Source organism: Ranitomeya imitator, chromosome 2, assembly GCF_032444005.1.
Source record: "Ranitomeya imitator isolate aRanImi1 chromosome 2, aRanImi1.pri, whole genome shotgun sequence".
In the NCBI taxonomy this organism is placed as follows: domain Eukaryota; kingdom Metazoa; phylum Chordata; class Amphibia; order Anura; family Dendrobatidae; genus Ranitomeya; species Ranitomeya imitator.
Genome location: NC_091283.1, coordinates 176,624,960 through 176,645,764, shown reverse-complemented (window position 1 = coordinate 176,645,764; position 20,805 = coordinate 176,624,960). Strand labels below are relative to the sequence as shown.

The 20,805-nt window shown below is 45.2% G+C and overlaps 1 protein-coding gene across 3 annotated transcripts in view; it reads right to left on the bottom strand.

Annotated features, from left to right (window-relative positions):
- DYNC2I2 (dynein 2 intermediate chain 2) overlaps positions 1–20,805 on the bottom strand; it is a 457,867-nt gene that overhangs the window by 1,400 nt on the left and 435,662 nt on the right. For all 3 annotated transcript variants that reach the window (XM_069748058.1, XM_069748056.1, XM_069748057.1), the window contains exon 7: positions 1,605–1,837. In XM_069748058.1, coding sequence (XP_069604159.1) covers positions 1,605–1,837 — 233 coding nt within the window. The remainder of the gene's footprint in view (positions 1–1,604; positions 1,838–20,805) is intronic.

Genomic DNA, 20,805 nt, shown 5'->3' with positions numbered 1-20,805 from the left:
AACGAGGCGCGTGTTGTACAGAAGAGGCTGTGTGGGTGCTCACACTCTATATAGGAAGACCGGGGCGCGTGTTGTACAGAAGAGGCTGTGTGGGTGCTCACACTGTATATAGGAAGACCGGGGCGCGTGTTGTACAGAAGAGGCTGTGTGGGTGCTCACACTCTATATAGGAAGACCGGGGCGCGTGTTGTACAGAAGAGGCTGTGTGGGTGCTCACACTGTATATAGGAAGAACGAGGCGCGTGTTGTACAGAAGAGGCTGTGTGGGTGCTCACACTCTATATAGGAAGACCGGGGCGCGTGTTGTACAGAAGAGGCTGTGTGGGTGCTCACACTGTATATAGGAAGACCGGGGCGCGTGTTGTACAGAAGAGGCTGTGTGGGTGCTCACACTCTATATAGGAAGACCGGGGCGCGTGTTGTACAGAAGAGGCTGTGTGGGTGCTCACACTGTATATAGGAAGAACGAGGCGCGTGTTGTACAGAAGAGGCTGTGTGGGTGCTCACACTCTATATAGGAAGACCGGGGCGCGTGTTGTACAGAAGAGGCTATGTAGGTGCTCACACTGTATATAGGAAGACCGAGGCCCATGCTGTACATAAGAGGCTACGTGGGGGGCTCACACTGTATATAGGAAGACCGGGGCGCGTGTTGTACATAAGAGGCTGTGTGGGTCTCATACGGTATATAGGGGAATGTCAGTATACTAAATTCTCAATACTAAGTGATATAATTATTTTACTCTTGGCTTAGCACTCTGCACCAGTCGCGGTCTCTCAAGTGTCCCCTCAGGAAAGTTAATTGCCCACCCCTTCTCTAGAGATGGGGTGGACCCCGTAGAGGAGAGGCGCTCACATCATAGACCTGTTGTGTAGTTTATACTAGAGGTTCCCACTCTGAACTGAAAGTAAAAAAAGGAGACAGACAAAGACCCCCCAGCTAGAAAAAATCCTTGAAGACCCCATACAGAAGTGAGCAGCAGAGGAAGCCATTAGTAGGAAACGAGGGGAATACTTGGAAGAATAGCAGGGACTGACTGTAGAAAAAGAAGAGGTCCAGGAGACCAAGCGGGAACCAGGAAAACTCCATCCTTTACAGGGTTAACGTATTGCCAAAAAAAAGAGTCAGAAAAAAAGACTAGTTCATGAGAGGAAGCATTGTTCACCCTCCACATTTGGGAACACCTTGCCCCAGGAGCAGGGGGTTTGTGTGTTGTGGATTCGGCACTAGATGATATTGGGTCCTGTGGCACTGGCACTAGTTCCTTGGTGCATGCCTCCTAGTGGCAGCAGCTGAAACCTACAATCTTCTGGCCCCGCGGTGTGGCCTAATGCAGCAGACGCACGGGGCCTGATTTAGGCCTGAGTCACACTACAGCGAGATACGTCCGAGTCTCGCTGGTTAAAACCAAGCTCTGGCACCGGTACTCTGGAGCGGAGCGTGTGGCTCCATGTATTGCTATGCGGCCGCACGCTCCGCTCTGGAGTGCTGCTGCCAGAGCTGGGTTTTACCAGCGAGACTCGGCCGTATCTCGCTGTAGTGTGACTCTGGCCTCACAGAGATGATTATTTATCAATTATTGATCTTCTGCAATGTTTCTTACCTGTGGAAAGGTGAGCAGTCCACACAATAGACAGGTCCTCCGTGGGGTGAGAAGGTAAACTGGGCCGGGGCCCTCAGTGGAATAGAGGAAGGCATGTTGGTTAGGGCCGCTGTCTGGACGGCCATGGAACACTTGATCAAGTAGCCACCTTCTACTCCAACAACGAAGACACTCGGATCAAAATGTGAAGGGGAAAGGCACGTCGCCCCCACTGCGGTGTCACCACGGCTGTGCTGCAAGGGTAAAAGGACGCGTTAGAGATACATCTAATGTAGGAAAAGCCAAGATTTACATAACTGTACATTAAGATACATATGGGTATGCCGCCATCTGCCCCAGCATTACTGGGCAATGAGAAACCCCCTGCGACCCATAAAGGGATCTGGGGGTGCAATCATCCCCCCATGTGAGGATCCTGGTAGTTTCCGTCTTGGCTTTTATACTGTACGTTCTGCCTGAAGGCTGCGAAGATCCACAGTTATTGCGCTGTCTGTGCGGATACAGCACTGGGGCTCCAGAATGGTACTGGGAAAAGGCGATAGGTCTCCCTACAACCTTGTTGGATCAGGTTCATAAAAATGATAAGACAATGGAGGGGAAGGAAGGAGGGTAATCGGAGGGGTGAGAGAGCGACAGCCCATTAGAGGAAGAAGAAAGCAATGGAGCCAGTATAAACCTGCAAAGGCAGATGGAGGGGGAAGACCCCCACCATTGTGTGCGGACCGCCTGCCTTAGGGAAGTTTCGTGAAAGCCAAGGATGCAGTCACAACACTGAATGGAAAAGTTACAATCTAAAAATGGGGGAATTGACAGCAAAACTTAAGGTACCTTCACTCATAACGATATTGTTAACGATATCGTTGCTTTTTGTGACGTAGCAACGATATCGTTAATGAAATCGTTATGTGTGACAGCGACCAACGATCAGGCCCCTGCTGGGAGATCGTTGGTCGCTGAATAAAGTCCAGAACTTTATTTCGTCGCTGGACTCCTGCTGACATCGCTGGATCGGCGTGTGTGACACCGATCCAGTGATGTCTTCACTGGTAACCAGGGTAAACATCGGGTAACTAAGCGCAGGGCCGTGCTTAGTAACCCGATGCTTACCCTGGTTACCATGCTAAAAGTAAAAAAAAAACAAACACTAGATACTTACCTAACGCTGTCTGTCCTCCAGCGCTGTGCTCTGCACTCCTCCTATACTGGCTGTGAGCCGGAAAGCAGAGCGGTGACGTCACCGCTCTGCTTTCCGGCTCACAGCCAGTACAGGAGGAGTGCAGAGCGCAGCGCTGGAGGACAGACAGCGGTAGGTAAGTATCTAGTGTTTGTTTTTTTTTACTTTTAGCATGGTAACCAGGGTAAACATCGGGTAACTAAGCGCGGCTCTGCGCTTAGTTACCCGATATTTACCCTGGTTACCGGCATCGTTGGTCGCTGTTGAGCTGTCTGTGTGACAGCTCTCCAGCGACCATACAGCGACGCTGCAGCGATCCGGATCGTTGTCGGTATCGCTGCAGCGTCGCTTAATGTGAAGGGGCCTTTAGCCTTACTCTCTCTCATCAACGTTTTCTATGTGCCCACGTTGCAGATTTTTCCGCTCAGTTTTTGAAAAATCCGAGGATTTACCGCAGATTTCCAACGGTTTTTGTGCGGATTTCACCTGCGTTTTTACAGCTGCGGATTCCTATTGTGGAGCAGGTGTAAAACGCTGCGGAATCCACACAAAGAATTGACATGCTGCGGAAAATAAACCACTGCGTTTCCGCGTGGAATTTTCTGCAGCATGTGCACTGCGGATTTTGTTTTCCATAGGTTTACATGGTACTGTACACGGCATGGAAAACTGCTGCGGATCCACAGAAAAATATAGCCTTAAGGGGACATGTAAGTCCTCATCCATTTTATCCACTGAAGAGAGACACTGCCCTTATTCCATGGAGATGATCAGTGACCTCAGGGACTCATTTCAGAAATGACAGACCCGAGCATATTTGTTGAGAAGCTTAAAGGGAGGGTGCCGTGATTTTAGTTTTTGTATTAATAATTATTGATTATATAATCAATTATTTTTAATACAAAAGTAAATGTAGTACTTTAATACTTTTTTATTTATTCATTTTTACTTTTGCCACTGGAGACCGCCATTTTCATTAGTGTGGGTGTAAGTGTCTGGGCACGACACTTGCACACCTCACTTATGGCAGCCATGGGCATAGGAGCCAACAGTCGGGCTCCGACTGCTCCTCCTGCCTCTCAGCTGTGACTTGGGCACGCCCCCTGGGCTGCTACGTCACAGCTGTGAGAGGAGATCGCGGCCATTTTGTTTTTTTCTTCTGTCATCGCACACACAGCTCAGTGTGTGCGATCATAGCAGGAGCTGCCAGGGAGAAGCTGCTGCTGGGAGCGAGGGTCTGAGGTATCTGCAGCCAGGAGCTGTGATTGCAGCCTGTACTTAGTATTACAGCACAGGCTGCACTCACTGCCGACCTGTTCAGAGCAGGGAGATCGTCACACTGCTCTGCCCTGAACATGACTCAGCACTTCCTGGGACAGGACTGAAGGTAAGTACAGGGTTTTTATTTTCTTATGCATCTACCACTGCTACCTGTCCCTATATACCACTGCTACTAGCCCCTATATACCACTGCTACCTGCTCCTATATACCACTGCTACCTGCTCCTATATACCACTGCTACTAGCCCCTATATACCACTGCTACTAGCCCCTATATACCACTGCTACCTGCTCCTATATACCACTGCTACTAGCCCCTATATACCACTGCTACCTGCTCCTATATGCCACTGCTACTAGCCCCTAAATACCACTGCTACCTGCCCCTATATACCACTGCTACTAGCCCCTATATACCACTGCTACCTGCCCCTATATACCACTGCTACCAGCCCCTAAATACCACTGCTACCAGCCACTATATACCACTGCTACTAGCCCCTATATACCACTGCTACTAGCCCCTAAATACCACTGCTACTAGCCCCTAAATACCACTGCTACCAGCCACTATATACCACTGCTACTAGCCCCTATAGACCACTGCTACTAGCCCCTATATACCACTGCTACCTGCTCCTATATACCACTGCTACCTGCCCCTATATACCACTGCTACTAGCCCCTAAATACCACTGCTACCAGCCACTATATACCACTGCTACCAGCCCCTATATACCACTGCTACCAGCCCCTATATACCACTGCTACTAGCCCCTATATACCACTGCTACCTGCCCCTATATACCACTGCTACCTGCCCCTATATACCACTGCTACTAGCCCCTATATACCACTGCTACCAGCCACTATATACCACTGCTACCTGCTCCTATATACCACTGCTACCAGCCCCTATATACCACTGCTACTAGCCCCTATATACCACTGCTACCAGCCACTATATACCACTGCTACCAGCCACTATATACCACTGCTACTAGCCCCTATATACCACTGCTGCCTGCCTCTATATACCACCTACCACTGCTGCCTGCCTCTATATACCATCTACCACTGCTGCCTGCCTCTATATACCATCTACCACTGCTGCCTGCCTCTATATACCATCTACCACTGCTACCTCTGTCCTGTGTAGCTAATCTAGTCTTGTGTAGCTAATCCTGTCCTGTGTACAGTATCACACAGGACAGGATTAGATACACGGCTCAGCAGTCAGTATCTAATCCTCTCCTATGCACTCCTCTCCTCCCTGCGTGTCTTTCCCCATTGTGGTTTATTATTTTTGTTGTGGGAGATGAGGGAGTCGAGGATTATGCGTTCGGTATGGTATAAAAAAGATGAATAAAGGACTTTATTCTGGCCGAGTCTTTATTTACAATACATGTGAGATCTATGTGGCGGCATTATGGGTGATCTATATGGCGGTATTATGTGAGAAGCATATGGTGGTATGTGAGAACACTGGCGGTATTATGTGTGATCTATATGGCGGTATGTGAGAACACTGGCGGTATTATGTGTGATCTATATGGCGGTATGTGAGAACACTGGCGGTATTATGTGTGATCTATATGGTGGTATTATGTGAGAACTGTATGACAGTATTGTGTGATCTATTTGATAGTATTGTGTGTGATCTATATGGCGGTATTATGTGAGAACACTATGGCAGTATTATCTTCAGAAAGCGGACCCATTCTATGGTGGTTCTGGCTGAGCACCTGCACGCGGGTCTGGGGTAATAGAGGGGGCAGCATGACCTCCAGTTAGGTGCAGTCAGGGGAAGGCTGGTGAGGCAGCTGAAGAGAGGGGTCTCATTTTTATCGTTACTATATGGCTACATTTCCTCCCCAGCGTCACCCCGGACTGCGCCTGTCACCTCGCTTTCACACATCGCCAGGACAGGATGGAGAAGACAGGATCTGAGGAGGGGAATGGGGTCTGCATGCAAAGTCTGGATCAGACCAGGCCATCAATCTGCAGAAATGTTTCCTGGATTTCTGTGGAGCAGACGGTCCATCCATGTGTATAAAAGACAGCGCTTTATGTACAATCCCTGGCTGCTCCGCGCACCAAACAGGGGGCCCCCCCATAGACCAGCACACTGCTCTCCTGAAATACTCTGTGCTGCTGTCACCCTGCTCCCTCCACCACATATCTCCCAGAATCCTTGCTGCCTGCCATCCTTGGTGACTGTCTACTTGTCAGTATAAGGCTGCCTTCACACTATCATTATTTGGTCAGTATTTTACCTCAGTATTTGTAGCCAAAACCAGGAGTGGGTGATAAATACAGAAGTGGTGCATATGTTTCTATTATACTTTTCCTCTATTTGTTCCACTCCTGGTTTTGGCTTACAAATACTGAGGTAAAATACTGACCAAATACTGATAGTGTGATGGCAGCCATACTCTGCAGTCACCAACAAAATGGCTGCTCACTGGGTTCCTGAATATCATCCTCTCTAATCCCTTAGCAAACACCCATAAGGAGAGGAGACATCACACACGTCAGCAGACTCCGCCCATAATTACTGCAGTGCAGTAATGTAAGCTATTTGTACACTAGGTTTTTCTGAAATTTCAGCAGCTGCTCCCCCTAGTGTTGAAAAGTGGAAATTCCAAAACTTTTCAAATTATTTTTCATATTTTACTAAATTATAAACAAATGATAATATTTTTTAAGAAAATGTAATCATTAATTCTTTACATTTTTACAATTTCTGAAAAAAAATTTTTTTTGATGGCACCTTCCCTTTAACCCCTTAAGCCCCGAGGGTGGTTTGCACGTTAATGACCGGGCCAATTTTTACAATTCTGACCACTGTCCCTTTATGAGGTTATAACTCTGGAACGCTTCAACGGATCTTGGCGATTCTGACATTGTTTTCTCGTGACATATTGTACTTCATTTTAGTAGTAACATTTATTCGATATAACTTGCGTTTATTTATGAAAAAAACGGAAATTTGGCGAAAATTTTGAAAATTTCGCAATTTTCCAACTTTAAATTTTTATGCCCTTAAATCACAGAGATATGTCACGCAAAATACTTAATAAGTAACATTTCCCACATGTCTCCTTTACATCAGCACAATTTTGGAACCAAAATTTTTTTTTGTTAGGGAGTTATAAGGGTTCAAAGTTGACCAGCAATTTCTCATTTTTACAACACCATTTTTTTTTAGGGACCACATCTCATTTGATGTCATTTTGAGGGGTCTATATGATAGAAAATACCCAAGTGTGACACCATTCTAAAAACTGCACCCCTCAAGGTGCTCAAAACCACATTCAAGAAGTTTATTAACCCTTCAGGGGTTTCACAGGAATTTTTGGAATGTTTAAATAAAAATGAATATTTAACTTTTTTTCACACAAAATTTATTTCAGCTCCAATTTGTTTTATTTTACCAAGGGTAACAGGATAAAATGGATGCCAAACATTGTTGTACAATCTGTACTGAGTACGCTGATACCCCATATGTGGGGGTAAACCACTGTTTGGGCGCATGGCAGAGCTCGGAAGGGAAGGAGCGCCATTTGACTTTTAAATGCAAAATTGACAGGAATTGAGATGGGACACCATGTTGCGTTTGGAGAGCCACTGATGTGCCTAAACATTGAAACCCCCCACAAGTGACACCATTTTGGAAAGTAGACACCCTAAGGAACTTATCTAGATGTGTGGTGACCACTTTGACCCACCAATTGCTTCACAGAAGTTTATAATGCAGAGCCGTAAAAATAAAAAATCATATTTTTTCACAAAAATGATCTTTTCGCCCCCAATTTTTTATTTTCCCAAGAGTAAGAGAAGAAATTGAACCTCAAAAATTGTTGGCCAATTTGTCCTGAGTACGCTGATACCCCGTATATGGGTGTAAACCATTGTTTGGGCGTATGGCAGAGCTCGGAAGGGAAGGAGCGCCATTTTACTTTTCAATGCAAAATTGACTGGAATTGAGATGGGATGCCATGTTGCGTTTGGAGAGCCCCTGATGTGCCTAAACATTGAAATCCCCACAAGTGACACCATTTTGGAAAGTAGACCCCTTAAGGAACTTATCTAGAGGTGTGGTGAGCACTTTGACCCAACAAGTGCTTCACAGAAGTTTATAATGCAGAGCCGTAAAAATAAAAAATCATATTTTTTCACAAAAATAATTTTTTCGCCACCAATTTTTTATTTTCCCAAGGGTAAGAGAAGAAATTAGACCACAAATGTTGTTGTGCAATTTGTCCTGAGTGCGACGATACCCCATATGTGGGGGTAAACCACTGTTTGGGCGCATGGCAGAGCTCGGAAGGAAAGGAGCGCCATTTGACTTTTCAATGCAAAATTGACTGGAATTGAGATGGGACGCCATGTTGCGTTTGGAGAGCCCCTGATGTGCCTAAACATTGGAACCCCTCACAAGTGACACCATTTTGAAAAGTAGACCCCTTAAGGAACTTATCTAGATGTGTGGTGAGCACTTTGACCCAACAAGTGCTTCACAGAAGTTTATAATGCAGAGCCGTAAAAATAAAAAATCTTATTTTTTCACAAAAATGATCTTTTCGCCCCCAATTTTTTATTTTCCCAAGGGTAAGAGAAGAAATTAGACCACAAAAGTTGTTGTGCAATTTGTCCTGAGTGCGACGATACCCCATATGTGGGGGTAAACCACTTTTTGGGTGCATAGCAGAGCTCGGAAGGGAAGGAGCGCCATTTGACTTTTCAATGCAAAATTGACTGGAATTAAGATGGGACGCCATGTTGGTTTGGAGAGCCCCTGATGTGCCTAAACATTAAAAACCCCCACAAGTGACACCATTTTGGAAACTAGACCCTCTAAGGAACTTATCTAGATGTGTTTTGAGAGCTTTGAACCCCCAAGTGTTTCACTACAGTTTATAACGCAGAGCCGTTAAAATAAATTTATTTTTTTTTCGCAAAAATTTTTTAGCCCCCAGTTTTGTATTTTCACAAGGGTAACATAATAAATAGGACCCCAAAAGTTGTTGTCCAATTTGTCCTGAGTACGCTGATACCCCATATGTGGGGGGGAACCACTGTTTGGGCGCATGGCAGAGCTCGGAAGGGAAGGAGCGCCATTTGGAATGCAGACTTAGATGGATTGGTCTGCAGGAGTCACGTTGCATTTGCAGAGCCCCTGATGTACCCAAACAGTACAAACCCCCCACAAGTGACCCCATATTAGAAACTAGACCTCCCATGGAACTTATCTAGATGTGTTGTGAGAACTTTGAACCCCTAAGTGTTTCACTACAGTTTACAACGCAGAGCCGTGAAAATAAAAATCCTTTTTTTTCCCACAAAAATGATTTTTAGCCCCCCAAATTTTTATTTTCCCAAGGATAACAAGAGAACTTGGACCCAAAAAGTTGTTGTCCAATTTGTCTCGAGTACGCTGATACCCCATATGTTGGGGTAAACCCCTGTTTGGGCGCACGGGAGAGCTCGGAAGTGAAGGAGCACTGTTTTACTTTTTCAATGCAGAATTGGCTGGAATTGAGATCGGACGCCATGTCGCGTTTGGAGAGCCCCTGATGTGTCTAAACAGTGGAAACCCCCCAATTATAAATGAAACCCTAATCCAAACGCACCACTAACCCTAATCCCAACTGTAACCCTAACCACACACCTAACCCAGACACACCCCTAATTCTAATCCCAACCCTAATCCCAACCGTAAATGTAATCCAAACCCTAACCCTAGCCCCAACCCTAGCCCTAACCCTAACCCTAACCCTAACCGGAAAATGGAAATAAATACATTTTTTTTAATTTTATTATTTTTCCCTAAGGCTAGGTTCACATTGCGTTAGGGAAATCCGTTTAGCACTAGCGGATTGCGCTAACGCAATGTCTTTTTAGGTGTCGTGTTTAGTGGTCGCGTTAACGTCCCCGCTCTGGAAGATCGGGGATCGGACCTCGGGCGCGCCGCGGACGCTGCAAGCAGCGTCTGAGGCGCGCCACAAAAGAATGGCACCTTGCTAGCGCGAGCCGAAAATGGCACGCTCTAGCGATGCGCTACACCTGAAAATCACATTGCTGTCAATGGTTGTGCTAACGGACCCGTTGCACGGCGTTAATTGTGACATTTTCGCCGTGCAACGCTGTCCGTTAGCGTTAACCCATTAACGTAATGTGAACCTAGCCTAACTAAGGGGGTGATGAAGGGGGGTTTGATTTACTTTTATAGCGAGTTTTTTAGCGGATTTTTATGATTGGCAGCCGTCACACACTAAAAGACGCTTTTTATAGCAAAAAAGTTTTTGCGTCTCCACATTTTGAGACCTATAATTTTTCCATATTTTGGTCCACAGAGTCATGTGAGGTCTTGTTTTTTGCGGGACGAGTTGACGTTATCGGTTACATTTTCGGACACGTGACAGTTTTTGATCGCTTTTTATTCCGATTTTTTGTGAGGCAGAATGACCAAAAACCAGCTATTCATGAATTTCTTTTGGGGGAGGCGTTGATACCGTTCCGCGTTTGGTAAAATTGATGAAGCAGTTTTATTCTTCGGGTCAGTACGATTACAGCGACACCTCATTTATATCTTTTTTTTATGTTTTGGCGCTTTTATACGATAAAAGCTATTTTATAGAAAAAATAATTATTTTGGCATCGCTTTATTCTGAGGACTATAACTTTTTTATTTTTTTGGTTATGATGCTATATGGCGGCTCGTTTTTTGCGGGACAAGATGACGTTTTCAGAGGTAACATGGTTATTTATATCCGTCTTTTTGAACGCGTGTTATTCCACTCTTTGTTCAGCGTTATGATAATAAAGCGTTGTTTTTTGGCTCGTTTTTTTTTTTTTTTTCTTACGGTGTTCACTGAAGGGGTTAACTAGTGGGCCAGTTTTATAGGTCGGGTCGTTACGGACGCGGCGATACTAAATATGTGTACTTTTATTTTTTTTTTGTTTTTTTTTTATGTAAAGAAATGTATTTATGGGAATAATATTTTTTTTTTTTCTGCTTTATTTAGGAATTTTTTTTTTATTTTTTTTTTACAAGTGTGGAAATTTTTTTTTTTACTTTTTCACTTTGTCCCAGGGGGGGACATCACAGATCACCGATCTGACAGTGTGCACAGCACTCTATCAGATCGGTGATCTGACATACAGCCGGGCAGGATTAGAGCTGCAGCTGCAGCCTGATCCTGACCCGGAAGTGCTCCCTGCAGGACCCGGATGCAGCCCGGCGGCCATTTTGGATCCGGGGACTGCAGGGAGAAGACGCTCGGTACACGGTGAGCACATCACCGTGTACCGATCGTCTCAGGGAAGCCCGCAGGGAGCCCCCTCCCTGCGCGATGCTTCCCTGCACCGCCGGCACACCGCGATCATCTTTGATCGCGGTGTGCCGGGGGTTAATGTGCCGGGAGCGGTCCGTGACCGCTCCTGGCACATAGTGCCGGATGTCAGCTGCGATAGGCAGCTGACACCCGGCCGCGATCGGCCGCGCTCCCCCCGTGAGCGCGGCCGATCGCATATGACGTACTATCCCGTCCATGGGAATTAAGTCCCAGGTCACCTGGACGGGATAGTACGTCATATGGGATTAAGGGGTTAAGGTACAGACTGAACTAATACAAGTGCTTCTCACAAAATTAGAATATCTTGAAAAAGTGAAACTCATATATAGAGCAGGTGTGGGGAACCTGCGGCCCGCGGTGACTTTTCATGCGGCCCACAGGCACGTCCCCTGAGTCCGCAATGCTCGGGCGGCAGCCGTATCCTGCCAGCTGTCAGCCCTTTAACCCCCAAGTGCACGCAGCGTTCATTACAGAACGCTTCCTGCCCTGCACATGAATGATGACATCATCGGGGTGGGCGGGTTTACCGCCCAATACTCTCCAGTCCTCCTGTCCCGGAAGAGGAGGTGCTGCCAGAGTCCAGAGCGATCTCTGTGCCGGCAGCTCAGTGCCTGTCTGCAGCTGATCTGTGCCCCTCAGCTATGTGCCCCCCACCCAGCTATGTGCCCCAAAATAATCTTTGTGCCTCCCAGCTATGTGCCCCGATGTGATCTCTGTGGCCCCAGCTTTGTGCCCTCCCCCCTGTGATCTCTGTGCCCCATCACCACGCTATATGCCTCCCTGTGATCCTTGTGCCCCCCAGCTATGTGCCCCTGTGATTTCTGTGCCCACCAGCTATGTGCCCCTGTGATCTCTGCCCCCCAGCTATATGCCCCTCTGTGGTGAAATATGTGTATATATATTATATATATATCTCTATATGTGTGTAGTGACATATGTCTAGGGTTATATGTGTGACTAGTGATAATGTAGCATCTGTCCTGAAGGCAATTCACACCTAGGTGTTAATAGGTACTTCCTTGGGACTAGTAGAAATTCTGTCTCCAGATCTCACCAGGGGGTCTGGCTAAGGGCTTGTTTTCAGTTGCGAGGAACACGTCCGTGTCTCGCATGTGGAAACGAAGCTCTGGTGCCGGCACTCCGGAGCGGAGCGTGCGGCCGCATAGGTACACATGCAGCCGCACGCTCCGCTCCGGAGTGCCGGCACCAGAGCTTCGTTTCCACATGCGAGACACGGACGTGTTTCTTGCAAGTGAAAACAAGCCCTTAGGCCAAGGAACAAAAGGAACACTTGACACCTCTGAGTGCTTGGAGGGGAGATGCTAAATTGTGGCCTGAGGGAAGGTATCCCTGGGAACCATTTCACACGTGTCTCCAGAGGAAAATATATATTCATTAGTAGCGCGGCCGTGGCTCAATCAAACAGGCAGCAATTATGATATTGGCCTGAGGGGCCGGTCTAGAAACCTGACCTCAGACCAAAGTTATAAATTTAGGCTGCAGACAGAGAATTGTGTTCACATGATGGGGGCAGCCTGAGAAGCTGATGTGTCCCACAACTACATTCACCCCCCCCTCAGGGAGCAGAAAGCAGGCTACAAGTTAGATGATTTCTGTAAGTTTTCTCCTGTTTATTTTGACACTGTTTTGTTATTATTATCATATTATTATTTTGTTTTTATTATCATATTTTTATACCCTTTTTCTTGTAAGCATTGAACCTCTTCCTATTAAAGTATAAACCTTTAATAAGTTGAACCTTGAATGTTCTAAAGAATCCATAGCCTTGAGGTGTGTGAGCCTTATGAGTGATAAACATATTTTTATTAGTTATTTCTGGGACTCATCGCCAGTGTATTTGATGAGTGGTGGCAGCGTGTATTAGCGGGTGTGTGGCCTGGGTCGGTGTGTGATTTGTGCTCCCATTACAGTATAGGACAGAGGTTGAATGCTGGACTGAGAGGGGAGATAGATTAACCCTTGTAGGCACAACACCAAGTCACGTGGCACGTGACGAATAAGTGACACCACGGAGAAGGGATCCGTGACACCCTCCCTGTGATTTCTGTTCCCCCCAGCTATATGCACCCCTGTGACCTGAGACTCCCAACGTTCTGCCCCCCCCTGTGATTTATGTGCCCCCCTGTGATCCATGTGCCCCCTATGTACCCCCTGTGATATTTGTGCTCACATATGATCTCTGTGCCCCCTGTAATCTCTGTCCCCTCCAGCTATGTACCCCTTTGTGATCTGTGCCCTTCAGTGATTTCTGTGCCCCCCCCCCCCCCCCCGTGATCTTCATGCCACCCAGCTATGTGCCCCTCTGTGATGATTTTGCTTCCCCCCTGTGATCTCTGTGCCCCCCCCGACGTGTTCTCTGTGTCCCCCCGGCGATGCCTGGCCACCCCAGTGCTGTATAGCCCCTCTCCCCAAGTGCTGTATGTGCCCCAAGTGATATGTATGTTCCCCAGTGCTGCATTTTCCCCAGAAGTCCTGTATATCCCCCAGCTATGATGTATATAGCCCCCAGTGATGTATGTGACCCCACCAGTGATATGTATTCCCCCAGGGACATATATACCCCCAGTGTCTGTGCTTCCTAGTAATGTATATAGCCCCTCAGTGATGTCTATTCCCTCCAGCCTTCCCAGTGATGAATATGTCCCAGCATCTCCTGTGATGTCTATGCCCCCCAGCCCCTCCTGTAATTTATATGATCTCAGAGTCTCCTGTGATGCATATACAGCAGTGTCAATATTTCCTATGTTATATATGTACAGCAGTCCCAGCATCTCCTATGTGATGTATATACAGCGGTCCCAGCTTCTCTCATGTGATGTACATTCAGTAGTCCCAGCATCACCTGTGATGTATATACTGCAGTCCCTCTGTCTCCTATGTGATGTATATACAGCAGTCCCTGCGTCTCCCATGTGATGTATTTCCAGCAGTCCCAGCATGTCCTATGTGATGTATATACCGCAGTCCCTGCGTCTCCCATGTGATGTATATCCAGCAGTCCCAGCATCTCCTGTGTGATGTATATACAGCTGTCTCCAAATCCTCTATGTGATATAGATACAGCAGTCTCAGCGTCTCCTATGTGGTGTATAGACATCTGTCACAGTGTCTCCTATGTGATGCTTATACAGGAGTCCCATCATCTCCTATGTGATGTATATACAGCTGTCTCAGCGTCTCCTATGGTGATGTATACGATTTACAAAACTTTAAAATAATAAACACACCAGCGCTTACTGAACCAAATGAAAACCCTTTGCAACTTGACTCGAAACAGGTAGACACCACCCCTGATATAAACAGTAGATAGGAATAAAGGTAGAGACCGCGCATAAGGGAGTACACTAGAAATAAGAGAAATGTGCAATACCACAGCACATAGAGGCATATAGTGGACCTAAAAAATACCTTAAATTACTGTGAGCCCTTTCAATAGGAAGATAGCGACCCACAAAGAGCCTGAGTAAAATCACTGATGAAAATGTATAAATACATAAACAGCAACGCGCTGGACTCAAGTGAAATAAGCTAGACCCATTGACATCTATAGTAACCGTACCTGTCACTCCTGTGTATAACGTAAGGGAGTTGTAGATGTGCCGTGCAGTATGGCTATGTGATGAGTCGGGATTCAGGCGCCGACGTGCCTGATGCGGAGCTGAGCGTGGCGCTGCAAGGTAGAATGTCCGACGTCAGGTGTAGGGATACGGTGGGGGTCTGCAGGTTCCCGGAACGGTGCTGCACGCGGGGGTAGCAGGGAGACTACGTAGAGCCAGGGAAAGCCCAGGCCGGTGGCGTCCCTGGATACGAGTACAAGGAAAGATGGCCGACAGAGAACGGAGTGTGTGACGTCACAGCTGGAGAACTACGGAGCGGCACTAGGGACAAGGTAGTAACCAACGCGTTTCATGAAACATAAATTTTTATTTATTTACAAATTGTGTCAAGCATTACATCTTATTGACATTAAATTCTTAATAATTAACACAACGTTATGGGGATTAGGGAAGGGAAGAGGATAGGGGAAATGGTGACATTACAATAACTATCCAATCACATTCTCTATATGCAAATCTGCAAAGTTATTTAAGAACGGTATTTAAACGGAAAGATAACCAATTGTTCCATTTTTTCTGAAATTGAGCTATATTATTATTATTAGATGTAGCGATTATTTTTTCTGATAGGCAATTTTCGTTGATCAGTGATACGACCTCGGGCAGTGAGGGGCACTTGGAGTTTTTCCAGTAACTAGCAATTTTGAGTCTTGTTGCTACAATTATATGTACAATCACTGTACGGAACTCATAGGGAAACGAGTCCAAATCAATAGCGAGTAACGCCTGCTGTGCATTAAGATTCACCGGTATACCACAAATCTGGAACATCAGATGATCTATGGCTGCCCACAGACGTCTAATTCTGTCACAACTCCACCATATATGTAGCATGTCTGCACAGGGGTCTCCACACCTCCAGCACGTGTCTGGGGAACTGCGGAACATCCCAGACAATCTACTGGGAGTGAAATACCACCGATATAACAATTTCCTTGCGTTTTCTATGTGGTTAGTACATTTAGATTGGCTTCCAATAATTAAGAAGGATGCCCTCCACTGATCCGGTGTGAATGTGCAGTTTAGGTCTTTTTCCCACTTTTGCAGGTATGTAGTTAGAGAGGGCAGAGTATTCTCCAACATACAGTCGTAGCTTGTGGACAGCGCTCTAATCTGTGATGTCGGGTTCATCAGCATAGAGTAAAGTTTAGATGGCGGTGCAGGCATGTTTTTTCCTTTCAGTTAGGAAATGCCGGATCTGCAAATATTTGTAAAAATCCCTTTGAGGAACATTGTATTTATCTCGTAATGATGTAAAAGTAATTATTTCCTCCCCCTCATTACAAGTTCCCAATTGAGGTGGTTTTGGGTAAATTCCAATTTTTAAGTTTGAGGTCCGGGATACAATGCTCCAGTGTCTCTATAGGAGCTTTGAGGAATGCGGTTTGTATAAGGCCTAATTTATTAGTCAACACACTTCATAGCTCCAGAGCCGCGTCTATTGTTGGGGACATTTTTAGGTTTCTATTAGGGACTTTAGTTTGATGTGCATGGTAAAAAGCTGAGACATTGGAGGTTCTCATCAGATGTTTTTCAATTGCTATCCAGTGCCGATCATCATCATTATTCCACATGAATCGTAACTGTTCGAATAATGCGGCCCTGTAGTACCGGACCACTGAGGGGCACCCTAGGCCACCCTTACTCATAGGGATGTAAAGCGTGTCCGCTTGGACTCTGGGTTTTCTCTCTTGCCAAATGTATTTTAAAATCATTGCTTGAATCTCTTTTAATATTTTCATTGGGAATATGATGGGGAGATTGCGGAATAAATACAGTATTTGTGGGAGAATGAACATTTTTACCGAAGCAAACCTGCCCAGCCATGACAGTTCATGCTTCTTCATACGTAACATGTCAGTTTGGATTTTCTTCCTTAGAGACTCATAATTCAGTAATAGCATTTTATCTGCTGAGAGTGTCAGCCGAATACCTAAATACTCAATATGGTCATTTTCCCACTTAAAAGGGTATTTATTCTCAAAAATTTTGGGGTGTTTTGTGAGAGGGGTTAGGTTTAATACCTGGCATTTAGACACGTTCAGCTTATAATATGATATTTTAGTATATGAGTCGATTACTTGCATTGCTGCCGGTAATGATTCTGTCGGGTTTGTTAACGCTAGAATGATGTCGTCAGCAAATAAACCTATTTTGTGTTCCGTTTTATTCACCTGAATTCCTGATATCATCGAGTGTGATCTAATTTTCTGCGCTAGAGGCTCAATCACCAAAGCGAATATAAGGGGTGATAGCGGACACCCCTGTCTCGTCCCGTTAGTAATAGTAAACCTGTCCGACATCATTCCAGAGACAGAAACCGACGCTGATGGGTGAGAATATAGCAGAGTGATTGCTTTAGCAATATTACCTGTAAATCCAAATCTGGCCAGAACCTCAAACAGGTATCCCCAATGCACCCGATCGAATGCCTTCTCCGCGTCCAGGGATAGGAGCAGAGAAGGCGTCCGGTCGCTCCCCGCCACATGGATGAGGTCAATCATTCGTCTGGTGCCGTCCAATGTCTGTCTAGATTTGATAAATCCAACCTGGTCTCTGTGCACCAGGGAAGGGATTACATCGGAGAGTCTATTTGCTAGGATTTTTGAGTACAGCTTGAGGTCAGTATTTAGAAGGGATATTGGCCTGAAATTACTTGGATGGTCGGGCGTTTTTCCTGGCTTGGGGAGGGGGACTATAGTCGCTTGTAACATTTCTTCTCGTATTTTGCATGTTTCAAATATATTTTGGAAGATTAATAATAGATGTGGGGACAATATTTGGCTGAATAACTTCAAGTATTCATTAGTTATACCATCCGGTCCTGGGGATTTATTATTTTTTGTTGCCTGAATGGTTTGTTGGATTTCTTTTTGGCTTATACGTTGATTTATTGCCATCAATTTATCCTCTGGGATTTGGGGTAAAGATATGCTATTCAGGAAATTATTAATTAGCTCAGCGTTGGGTTGTGGGATAAGGTTGTCGGTCTTGAGATTATAGAGTGAGGAGTAATATCTTGCGAAAGTATTCGCAATTTCTTTAGGGTTGTATATTTTGTTCTTTTGATCATCTTGTATGTGAGCTATTTTTTGCTTTGTTAATCTCGCTTTAATCTTATTGGCAAGTATTTTACTCGCCTTATTCCCCTGCCAATAATATTTCGCTTTATTCCGCCTCAAATTATGCTCATATTTATATTGGAATAGCTGATATAGTTCGTATCTTGCCTTTTGTAGTTTTCTATATACCGTGGGTGATGGGCTATGTTTATGGATGTTTTCCAATGTTGCTATATTTTTATTGAGCTCTTCTATTTGTCGCATTCTCCATTTTTTGTGTTGCGCTGCTATCTGTATTAGCCGCCCTCTTATATAGGCCTTGTGGGCGCACCACACTGTGGTCGGGGATATGTCAGGGGTACTATTGATATCAAAAAATTCCTGGAGAAGGTCGTTAAGTTGGGATTTAATATTATCTGAGGCTATTAAGAAGTTATTAATTCTCCACGGAGAATAAGTTAAATTATTGTACGTCTCTTTAATTTGGCATGTTACAGGAGCATGGTCCGACCAGGTTATGTTCCCAATTTTTGCTGATTGTATATTTTGAAGGAGCCATTTATCCACTACTATTAGATCTATTCTTGAATATACTTTGTGTGGGTGGGAGTAATATGTATAATCCCTTTCAGAAGCATGAAGGACCCTCCACGTGTCATACAATTCTTCTGATATAAGACACTGGGACAACGCATGGGATTGGGACTTTTTCTTTGAGCACCAAGATTTGTCTATATTGGGGATCGGGACGATGTTAAAATCTCCACAGATTAGCAGGGATCCTTGTTTTATTTTGGATAATTTAGTTATGAGGTCTTTAATAAAAGTGATTTGACCTGTATTGGGTGCATATATAGATGCAATTGTATACACCTTATTATTGATATTACATATCAATATTACATATCTGCCTTCATCATCCAGAACGCTATCAACACGCTGGAACGCTACAGTGTCTTTTATTGCAATCGCTACCCCTCTCTTCTTTTTCGCCGCATATGACACATAGATATGGGGGTAATTTTTATGTTGTAGTCTATGTGTATCGTCACGATTTAAATGAGTTTCTGGGACACATAGTATGTCCGCTTTGAGTGCCTGGGGTTCTTTCCATAATAACGATCTCTTGAAAGGGCTGTTTAGGCCTTTCGCATTAATGCTAGATATTTGAAATACCATCAGTTACAAAAAAGAAAAAAAATTCAATCAGTCACCAGATACAGGATAATAATAAGGAAAACAAAGGGGTTAAAGTAATTAACAACAACCAGAACAAGTACAACTTGTACAACTCAGAGTCCGGTTCTATGTGAACCAACTGGATAGTCGTTCCTATCCAGTATTAAAGGGGGGAGAGAATAGAAAAAACGAAAGCAATATTCTCATGCCCCTTCAACCTGCCAGCCAGGCAAAAAAAAAAAATAACAGTGTGGTGTCCCGGCATAGGCACACAGGGGATACATATGGTAACAGAGTACTTGCGTGAGAATCAGGTCCATTCTTTGTTCAGTGTCGGGGGTCTTTTCTTTAGTGGGGAGCTGGTATCTTCATCCACTGATGTCAGGGACCATTCCTGGAGCAGGGTCATGGCCTCTCTGGGAGACGCAAGGACGTGTGAAGTTCCGTTTTTCGTCACGATGAGCTTTACTGGATATCCCCACTTGTAACCAACGCGTTTCAAAGGAACAGCATCCTTCTTCGTCAGGGTTACCCGGCACCGGTGGCTCCGAAGAATATAAGCTAAGCCCCTGTCAATCATCCAAAAAAGGCCCAGCCCCCCGCCCAATGTAGTGAATAACTGATCCATGCGTACATGAATCTGCAATATGTATAGATCAAATGGTTTCCCACTGACGGTAGGTGCGAATGTAGTGTACCTCTTGTAGATTTGTACCTACACTACATCTGGGAGGAGTACCAACAAGGTCCCAGCTTCTGGAACCAGTAAGAGTAAACTACCCACCAATAGACTCAAAGCTAATATGCCCGAAAAAAACAAGAAGTCAGGTACCACGAATACTTTAGCACCCAAGGCCCGTGTGCCGATTAACCGGGATTTTTTTCGGGTAAAACCTACAAAACCAAGAGAGGTAGGAGGGGGAGGAAACTCACCAAAGCGAAAGTGAATTTTATCTGCAGTAATTCTCAGAAAATATTCAACTTAAGCTCATATGAATTGACCACCAATGAAATTTCACTCCTCCAAAAAGGATTGAAATTCGCACCTACCGTCAGTGGGAAACCATTTGATCTATACATATGTATGAAGAAGTACCTGAGGAATCTATCTGTCAAAAAATACTTCTATAAAAGGAGTAAAAGTACAACGGAGCCCGCCAATCAAGACCCCGGGGAGTATATCTATACTTCTCTGGCAAACCCATCCACCTTCAATCCCATCCAAGAACAATCAGAGGCATTCTTAACCTTTGATAGGTTAGTCACCAATGACATTAGGAGATTACAGAGAAAGAGAAAACCTAGGTTCATACCTCAGAACCTAAACCATCAGGAAAAGAAGGCCATAAAGGATATACAAGAAAATAACAACATCATTATCCGTCCCGCGGACAAAGGAGGAGGTATTGTGATTTTGGATCATACCACATACCATCAGGAATCTGTCAGACTCCTTGGCGACGAGGTTACCTATAGGAAACTAAAAAGTGACCCGACACTATACTA